At 35.5% G+C, this 10,511-nt stretch overlaps 2 protein-coding genes across 2 annotated transcripts; both read left to right on the top strand.

Annotated features, from left to right (window-relative positions):
- The first annotated feature begins 4,081 nt into the window (after positions 1–4,081).
- On the top strand, positions 4,082–6,515 carry LOC140832492 (protein OCTOPUS-like). The gene has a single exon (XM_073196553.1). The coding sequence runs from the start codon at positions 4,395–4,397 to the stop codon at positions 6,378–6,380; it is 1,986 nt and encodes a 661-aa protein (XP_073052654.1). The 5' UTR covers positions 4,082–4,394; the 3' UTR covers positions 6,381–6,515.
- Positions 6,516–8,389: 1,874 nt separating this feature from the next.
- LOC140832493 (transcription factor DIVARICATA-like) lies at positions 8,390–10,261 on the top strand. Its single transcript, XM_073196554.1, has 2 exons — positions 8,390–9,235; positions 9,377–10,261. Exons 1-2 carry the CDS (start codon positions 8,547–8,549, stop codon positions 9,882–9,884), a joined length of 1,197 nt encoding a protein of 398 aa, XP_073052655.1. The 5' UTR covers positions 8,390–8,546; the 3' UTR covers positions 9,885–10,261.
- The last annotated feature ends 250 nt before the right edge of the window (positions 10,262–10,511 follow it).

Below are 10,511 nucleotides of genomic sequence, written 5' to 3' on the forward strand. Positions count from 1 at the left end.
CCTACTTCAAACTTTATGGCCTTGAACCCATCAACGTCATTGTTTCATGGAGTTCGAACGACAGATTATGGGAAAAAAGGAAAATATATTGGTAACGAAGGAATTATTCTCAGTTCTATTGTCAACAACTTTGTGTCTTACTGGGGCCTATATTAATTTTTCCAGTTTAGTGTATAGTGCCATGAAATGTACTTCGTTTAATTATGTGTAAGATTTGATATCATTCCGTCAATGCAACATATATACTCTCATGGCGGATAATTGATGCACCATTCTGAAGTTTATTATATGTTCACAGGATTCAGGAAATCGATCAGCCACCACATTGAGGCTAATGAGTAATTAATATCCCTCAGACTGATTCTGTTCTTCAGCTTTATTGGAATCTTCTCAAGACTTATTCTAGTTATATTAAGCATATGTTGAGTCATGGTGCGTATGACTATTTTCATGCTAGATATTCAGTTCTGAGCTAAAAAATTTTGCTATTTTGTTGTTGCCTAAAATAGAATGTAAGCTAAAACCATCACTGAAGGTTTCAAATGACAATGTTATTAGTATTTTAATTGGTATTCCTAAAATACAACTGAATGCATGTGATATCATTAAAATATCATTTATTTATTAATGTCTTTGTAGGTATAACTACAGAGTAAGCGCGGAGCAAATGGTTTTTACATATAAGAACGAGAAAGGAACAAGGGATTGCGGAACAGTAGAAGTATGGTGCAAAGTGCAATCAGCATGGTTTTGTTTGACCAACTTGGCTTCTTGGATCTTTGATGGGTTAAAGTTTGCCTATCTTTTTTTTAAAAAAAAATTAAATATTTCCATTGTCATGAACCGGCCTATGAAGGTCTTATTGGGTCTATTCATCCTTCAACATATTATCCTTAAAAAAAAATTTAGCATCAAATTATAGCAAAAAATATAACAAATTTTTAATCTTCACATGTGGTGGACACATTCTTTTTCTCCCTCAGTCACCAATACATATACATGTATGTATGTGAAAAAAAAACAGAGAAAAGTGAAAAGAGAATATGATCGATCATCTTTACTTTTTTACGTCTCCGTCTATAATACACCGGATGTGTTGTACTTTTTTGTGATTTTAAATTCTTGTTGATGTGACAATATTTTTATTTGAATTCAGATCAACAATTGATGTTTTCTACAAAATCAAATGAGATGTAGCACACATCGTGTAACATACATGGAACCAATTAAGTTCCTCAAACCTTTCACTAAGAAATTAAACTATTTGTGATGGTTTTCATTAAATTCTGTTAAAAAAAACACTTCAGAAAAAACTTTTTTGCTTGTTTGCTTGCTTTGAATCATGTCATATGATAATGTAATAACACTAGGGGGATGTATAATGATAAGCTAAAGATCTGTTTGGAATATTTGTAAATCCCCAAAAATTATTTGCGTAGAAATCACATCATCATACCATTTTTATTTTATTTTTTTGCGTTGATAACTTTAGTAACATGCCAAACAATACATTCTTTCTTGGGATTCATTCCTTCACTCAAGCTTAGAATCATTTTTTGGAGATCATAAAAATTATTGGGTTTGTCCATGTACCGCTTTGGCTTTTCAGTATTTGTATCCTTTAATTATGTACAAAAAGATACTCCAGTTTTAGCTTGCAAAGTATGATCATCATTATTATGTATTTATTCAGAAGAAAATTATGACATTTTGGGTCCAAAATGAAGGCTTGCTGTATAGTACTGGAATATTACTCAACTACAATGTTCTTTATCAGACAACTTGTATTTTGTGGGGATACGCAATCAGTTCTAGCTCCAATTTATCATTGGAATTCTTCTTCTTTCTTTCATCACTACTTCATTATATTTACTAAATTAGTAAATTATACTTTATTAACGATAATTATATATATTCATATGATTCGGGACAACATTAATTTATCCATAACTCCCACGAAATTTACAGTGCACGTGTGCTATTGATTTCTTGATTACTTAGAGATGTTTGACAGAACTTATAAGCTCTAAATAGCTCTAAAAATAGCTATAATTATTTAGAACTTGTAATTTCTCGTAATTGTTTGGTAAAAAAAAACTCTGTAAACAACTTATAGCGGTCAAAATAAAATAATTTAAAAAATTTTAAGACAGCCTACCTTTTTACAAAAAAATCTCATTTTTATATTTTATTTCTCCAAAATATCTTATATATCTTCTTAAATCACCATTTTATGCCTTTTTTAATCAAAGTTAAAATACGATTTTATTATATCTTTTTATTAAGCTATAAAAACAAAAACGTTAATATTTTATTGTGTAAATTATTAACTGCATTTTTAATCAATACTTTTTTAAACACATTAAAAATAATATTAAATATTTTTTCTCCAAAAAACACATAATTTTTTTAAAATATTATATATAAGTGTTTACATTAATTCATTCATAGTATTAAATTTTTTTGATAATTTTGATTAAATAATAATAACGATTCAAGTTGTTTCTCGTAGGGTATGTATATATTTAAATTATAGCGTGCCTACATTGTCACTGAAAAAATCCTCGATTTAGGCAGCGTTTGGCCCACATAGTATTTGGATAGATTTGTCTCAAATCTCTAGTCCTGGAATTATTGTTGCCATTTAAAATATAAAACGAACAAAAACATGAAACACTTTTGATTCTTTACTTTTTTTTTAGAATTATATTTGTGTGTGTGTGTGTGTGTGTTTATTTTGCTTATCATGGTCACTTCATGCCCTCGTGGAGTATGAGCTTGTTGGATCTGGTCGCTGTTCGGTTCAAATCATGAACTAAAATCATAATCATTTCTCCAAATTCAGAGCGTAGCTGTATTTCGATCATTATTTGAAAATAAGAATTGAAATTATGGAGTAACGGTTGGTTTTGATTCATGAGTGGGTCTCATGTGAGACCGTCTTACGGATCTTAATTTGTGAAACGGGTCAATCCTACCCATATTCACAATAAAAAGTTACACTCTTAGCATAAAAAGTAATATCTTTTCATGGATGACCCAAATAAAGATCCGTCTCACAAAATACGACATGTGAGACCGTCTCACATAAGTTTTTGCCTTGATTCATATAAATCAAACAAAAAATGGATTTGAAATAAAAAATGTAAGTTCACCTCAGCTTTTTAGGTTCAAGGATGCATGGTAGATGAAAATATTTATAAGATACTCATGAATTAAATTGCAGCTAATTGAAATTTTTGTATTGAAATTAATTTGAAATGTAATCCAATCAGAACAGAAACACTAAAAAGAATGATGACATTGAATTAATACAAAAAACTCACGTGAATCTATCTCATGGATCAATTTTGTGACATAAATCTTTTATTTGAGTCATTCATAAAAAAATATTATTTTTTACTCTAAATGTAAGCATAATTAACTCATCTCACGAATATAGATATGTGCTTGAATTAATATGTAAGATGTGCAATTATATGTTAAAAATATAACACACTGATTCGACGACGGTCCTACAGTAATAAAATGAGTCTTTCCAGCATGATTATGTTATCATTCACACGTACCATATGAAATTTTCTAGTAAATCACTCATCTCAAAATTGATCTAAATTAAGCACGCTTAACTATAAATATATATATGACGAACTCCCGAAAAAATATACATTTTCTCGATATAATTATTATTTATCAAATCTTTTAAGCACGACTCAACTGCACAGTCACATATCTGAACAATTTTGGAATCTCTGTTATTTCGATATGAGATCGGTTCATTCATGTTTTTTTCGCCTAAGAGTGTATCAGGAGCCGTTTGTCCGTGCAACCATATTAAACCGACGATCACAAAAAAAATTGGCCATGATACTTTCTCGGAACGATGTATGTATAATGGTGTGCAAATACGTACACGAGTGGCATTGATTCAGCAATCCTTAATTTCAGAGTATGGCTATGAATTACAGAGTTTTTACATTTAATGCAAATTTAAGTCAAAAAGGAGATTCGAAATAGCGCAATATTTTGGGTTTGTGTGGAAGCATAAAGAAATCCAATGATATAAATTAAAGAAAAAGGGTAGGATGAAGCTGGAAATGCAAAAGAGACGGAAGAAAGAGAGCACAAAAACAAAAAGAAACCCCGACCCGAGAAAAAGCAAAAGCAAAAAGCAAATAAATTGGAGCAGAGAAAGCGATCTAAGAATGGCTCACACAGACACAGGTGATGGCGTGATTTCTTGCTTTTTCTTTTTTTCCTTTCGACAAAGAATCTTTAAAAATCCAAAGCTCTCCCAATCCAAACAAAAGCAGAATGTAAATTTAATAATTGAGTCTTGTACAATATTTGCTTGCATTGTGTTTGCATGAGCGGGTGGCTCACTACCGTTTTAAATGGATATGAATTCCGTTGTCACCTTCGCTGACCCGACGGCGCCTCCGCCTCTACCGCCACAGCCTCCGCGTTCCTCATTCAGCTGTGACCGCCACCCCGATGAGCAATTCTCGGGATTTTGTCCATCTTGCCTCTGCGAGCGCCTCACGGTACTGGATAAATCGTCTTCCAACACTCCCTCTTCTTCTCGCCGTCCCTCCTCGGTCTCCGCCGCCGCCACCATTAAATCTCTCTTCTCCTCCTCTTCATCAAAGCCCGCCAACGTTAACTTCTTCCCGCCTCCACCCCCTTCGAAACCTTCCAAGCCCACGTCTGTTTTTCCCCAACTACGTCGTACTAAGTCATTCTCAGCTTCCAAAAACGAATCTCTAGGCCTCTCTTTCGAGCCCCAGAGAAAATCTTGCGACGTTAGGGGGAGAAACACTCTTTCATCACTTTTCACGCTTGATGACGATGATAAAACGATACCCTCTGCTTCCACCTCTCGAAACCACGCAGAGCGTAGCCTGAATACTAAACCGTACGAGTCATATATAGCGAATAAGCATGTTTTGGAGGAACCCGAAAACGAGGAGAGTCTCAAAGATCCTGAAACCGTAGAAGCTGGTTTTGTGGATGAGGAGGGTGATACTGATGAAATTACTCCAGTTCTAGATTCCCATTTGGAGAATCTAAGAAGTAATAGTGAAAGAAATGTGATTGACTCTGAGATGGTGGGATCATACTTTTTAAATACGAGTAATAATTTGAAGCTTATGAAAGATAATCTAGATATCGGCACTCAGGAAAAGAAGAGTTCTGGGAAAGGATTTTGGGCTGCTGCCTCCGTTTTTAGCAAGAAATGGCACAACTGGAGGCGGAAGCAGAAGATCAAACGGCAGAATAATGGCGAAAACTTACCTACATTACCTGTGGAGAAACCGATTTCGAAGCAGTTCAGAGAAACTCAGTCCGAGGTTGCGGATTATGGGTTCGGGAGGAGGTCATGTGACACTGATCCTAGATTTTCACTTGATGCAGGCAGAATCAGCTTCGATGATCCGAGATATTCATTTGATGAGCCTCGAGCCTCCTGGGATGGACATTTACTCGGTAGGAGTTTTCCAAGGATGGTGGCACCTATGGTTTCTTTGATGGAAGATTCCCCTGCCACACACGTACAGCGCTCTGATATGCAGATTCCGGTGGAAGAACCACCATCGACATTGAACTGCTCTACCGAGGATGAGGTTGTTCCTGGAGGGTCTGCACAGACAAGGGAGTATTACTTGGATTCTTTTTCTAGGAGAAGGAAGAGTCTTGATAGGTCTAGTTCGATGAGGAAGATGGAACCTTCTGTGGCTACTGAGATTGATAATAAAGTTTTGCCAGCAGGTGTAGATTACTTCCACGGGCCTAAAATATTGATTGGGGAGAGAGATTTGAGGGATTCGAATTCGTGTTCTTTTAGGGATGATTGTTCTGAATTTTTTGAATTGAGGAGTGGGCTTAGAGATGGTGATCCTGTGGTAGGGAATGCAGCAAGAAAAGAGTCGAAAAAGACTAGGCGATGGAGTTGGAGGATATGGGGCTTGATAAACCGGCATGGTGGCAGGAACAAATTCGGGGATGAGGAGAGATATGGTGGATCAAATAGGGTGGAACGTTCATTTTCTGAGTCTTGGAGGGAGTTAAACAGGGAAGGGAACGCAGATGGGAGAGGTGGACTCGAGAGAAAAGTGTTCAGGAGCAATAGCACTGTGAGTTGGAGGAATTCAAATCACTTTCATCATGCACCATTTGGGAGTTTTAGGAAATCAAGTATTGAAAATGGATATGGAAATGTGTTGGAAAAGAGTAAGAGTGGGAGGTTTTCTCTGAACCGTGTTGATAACGAGCCCTTGAGGATTTACTTGCCGCCAATGAGGAGTGGGCGAAGAGGGGGAATGAACCTCAATCCGAATAACTCTCACTCAATTGCGAGAAGCGTCCTGCGTTTGTACTGATTGGAGTTGTCCCCTGTTTTGGTTCTTTTGATTCAATGTTGTATTTGCTGCATTTCTTGTGTAACCTAACCATATTTAGAAATTGGATTCGGTGCATTGATCAGGAATAATGAGAAAGTCTCGTGTTTCGTTGGTTGTGACTGTGTTTGAGAATGTTTTTATTCGGTCATTCAGATGACAGAATCGGTTGCTTAAATCTTCTCATTGAATCTGTCATCGAGAAAAACATTTGAGTGTAGTAGTCTAGAGTCCAAAACTTTGGACAGGATCTTGTCAAATGAAACTTCTCCTCCTAACAAATGTAACTTGGGTTCCAACATTTTGATTGAAAATCCATGATTGTTTGTCAGCCGGGCTTTTGTATCTGCCCGTGAGAGATCAACACTCCACCAAAGTCTATTTTCCTCGGTAAAAATTCATGCTTTAAGATTGAGTTTTACGTGCTGAGTGGTTATGAGATACATTTTAAAAACTCCACGACAGAGGATATTAAGAAAAGTGGCCTGAAAACACTACGATAATGGTATGGACGGGTAACTTCTATAGTCAGTAGTAGGTTTTTGTGAGATCTTCTGATATTCATAATAAAAAGTAACATTTTTAGCTTAAAAAATAATATTTTTTCATTGATGATCTAAATAAAAGATCATTTTAATAAAATACGACCCATTAGACCGTCTCACACAAATTTTTGACTAAACAGAGAGAGCTCGTTAAGGTTGAATAAGAATAACAAAATGTAATCTCGGAGCCTGATCCAATTATCTCGGTCGGGTTTCGGATCCAACTTCATAAAGGCCCAACGACTACTGGATGAAAATGTGATCTTGATGCCAGACCCAATAGTTGTTTGGATGTTTTATGGCCCATGAGGTTCCCCTGCACGTAGGTGTTTCTTTTCTTTTCTTTTCTTTTTATTTACGAATACTATTGTATTGCAAGAAAACTTTTAAAAGTTTGGGAGGCAATGAGCCCACAGTGTTTCGAGGCATCATTTCTGATACCTCAGGGATGAACTCATCAAGATCCGGCCTAAACTCCTGGCCCATATATAAGACCCGCAGGTGAATGACTCATGACAAGCTCAGATATTCTCCTAAAAATATCAAGTTTGAGCGTATGATTAAAGATGGACTATATTGTTTTCAGCAGTCGGAGGGCCTACGCCAGGATACTCTCCTGGCTCCTCCTAACGATCTTATTTGTGATTTCAGGCTCAGGGTAATTTCGGAATCTGCGTCTGGATTAGTGACACTTGCTGGAATCGGACCTTAAATTTCCCGTGAGTATCACTTTAATTGGATTTTAATATATTTTTATTAGAAAACTTGTGATTGCTATAACTAGTGTTCATGGTAAATCGATATAAATTTTGGATTCAAAAGTTTTAATTATATTTCTTTAAAAAAAAAAAGAAACTAGCTTGAACACAAAAGCCCATATCTAATATGTTATATAGATTCCAACGAAGTTTATATTTTCATTATTGAATTTACTAATATTTATATATATACAATTTCTTAATTTTAATAGTTAACGTTTTTAAAACTTTTAATCGAATTTATTTTCTTTAATTTGTGTCTTTATTTATTTAAAGATAATTGATTTTCTCATGTCACTAATACAGTATCAAGACTTGCCACAAATATAAAGAAATAAATTTATGTGACTAAAATTATAAAGTTTTTGTCCTAATTGATAAACGTAATAACCTAACAAATCTAATGTGCATGAAGTTAATTAATTTGTTGAATTATAGAATAACATGTGTACATATAATTAAGAATTAATTATTAGATTAGTCCAGAGTAATGACACACAAGTACCAAACATATTTATTTTATTTTGACCGAAAGTGACCCTCGAACAAATTGGTATTTAATTATCTAAAAAAAAATTACTTGTTAGTGATGTGCGGCCCCCACAAAAAGCTTCCACCCAATCATTTTCAGACACCTCTAATCTGTCTGACTTGCTGTGTTTCCATAGATTCTGAAGCTAACAAACAAGATGACTTCAAACACGCAGATTTTACTACCTTAAACATAGCAACTAGATTCATCTCTATCTATAATTATTCAAATAATATCCTTAATTTTAAATTCGATTCCTGGAGAATTTTGCTTATCTGTTTCACTTTTAACCCCGTAATACTGTGGGATCTATATGTCATTCACATGGCAGCTTAATTTGTTATATTTTCTTGGCATAAGTTCTCTGTATCTTTCTTCACTTTCTCCTCTTTATTCATCTTCCTTGCCAATAAAAAAATCCAAGATCCATCATCCCCAAGCACGACCCACTTTTTTTTTTTCAACTGTTTCTCGAAAGTTAATTGAGCATCCTTTCCAAGATTCCTCGACCCTGAAGTGTCCAGATTCTATTAAATCTCCAACAACTCTGCATCCTCTAGTATTGGTTGTGGGATTTCAAGAAAACATGGATAGGGAAATGGGACTCGTGTCTTCTGCGTCATGTTTCTTGGATTCTGATTATAACTGGTTTTTTGAGGGAAATCAGGTTATGACTAGATGGACGCCTGAGGAAAACAAAAGGTTTGAAAATGCTCTTGCTTATTTTGATCAGGATACTCCCGACAGGTGGTACAATGTGGCGGCCATGATTCCGGGGAAGACAATAAGTGATGTAAAGAAACAGTATCAAGAATTGGTCGAAGATGTAAGCGACATAGAAGCAGGGCTAATACCGATTCCAGGTTATGCAAATAACTCTTTCACATTGGAGTGGGTGAATAACCATGGACACTGTAATTCGGTTCGAAAACGAAGCTCTTCGAATCGGGGTTCAGATCACGAACGGAAAAAAGGAGTGCCCTGGACAGAGGAAGAGCACAGGTGAGTTTTTTTTTTATTGCTTAACCATGGGATACATTGTCTAGGGTTTAAGGTATGTACTTATTTAGGGTTTAATATATATATATGTATTTCCCTCAACATTTTCTGTTTAATTATTTTAAATTTTTTTAACATCCTCAGACAATTTTTGTTGGGTTTAAAAAAGTATGGAAAAGGAGACTGGAGAAATATCGCGAATAATTTCGTGACAACGAGGACGCCAACGCAGGTCGCGAGTCATGCTCAGAAGTATTTCACCAGGCAGCTTTTGGGGACGAAAGACAAGAAAAGATCGAGCATACATGATATCACAACTGCCAGTCTTACAGCTGAAGCAAATTCTCCTTCACAATATCACAAAGATCATACTCCGAATTGTTCACCTGATAAATCAACCTTAATCCTGCAGTCACAACAAGATCTGCATGATCCAGACAAGATTGGAGTACTGTGGCGAGCAACAACATGTGATTCTGATAATTTTCTGTATTGTTTTAATCCAGGATCAACGATGGTGTTCAGCCCACCAAATAGCAGCAGCTCAACTATCAGCACATCTTATGAAGGAACTCCAACATTTGGAATAAATCTGCTCGAATGCGGAACACAGCACAAGCTCTGGATAGAACCCGATGACATGATTTTCTAGTCTCAACATCGCTAAAGATTCTACAATCTCGCCTGACAGGGCAGGGTCGAGATTAACTCTTGATCGAAATATAAGGTGATCGTCAATGACAAATTATTATTTAAGCTTCAAACAACGAATGCATGCCAACGCTACTGCTGATCATTGTTCTTCTTTATATGATTCCAACTAGACAGAATTTAATTAATCGTTTGCAATTCTGCTATTCATGTATATCTTAAAAACCGATTTACGCATGTAATGCTCGCATCGACACGATTTGACCCCTTTCTCTTCAACCTATTACTTTTCGTTTGTAGACATGCATGCGTAGCTTGTTACTGAGAAAGAATTTATTTAAATTCTTTTTTATTAATTTGAATCTACCTGTTGCTAGAGGTGTTAATATCAGTATTTGCTCCAGCAGAATCTTGAAATCTCTATATGCTGTCCATCCATATTAGTTCTACCATTTATTCTAGGTCCCACGTACACCCACTATTGCAAGAATTATTTTCTTTCAATTATTCCAAGAATCCCAATGCCACAAAGTCTTTTAACAAATGACAAATCAACCCCACTCTTTCTTTTTCAAAGGGAGAACTTTTTTGTTTTTCTTCTTCTTCTTTTTTGCAAGTTGAACCAAGT

The sequence above is a fragment of the Primulina eburnea genome, chromosome 5 (genome assembly GCF_022965805.1).
Source record: "Primulina eburnea isolate SZY01 chromosome 5, ASM2296580v1, whole genome shotgun sequence".
In the NCBI taxonomy this organism is placed as follows: domain Eukaryota; kingdom Viridiplantae; phylum Streptophyta; class Magnoliopsida; order Lamiales; family Gesneriaceae; genus Primulina; species Primulina eburnea.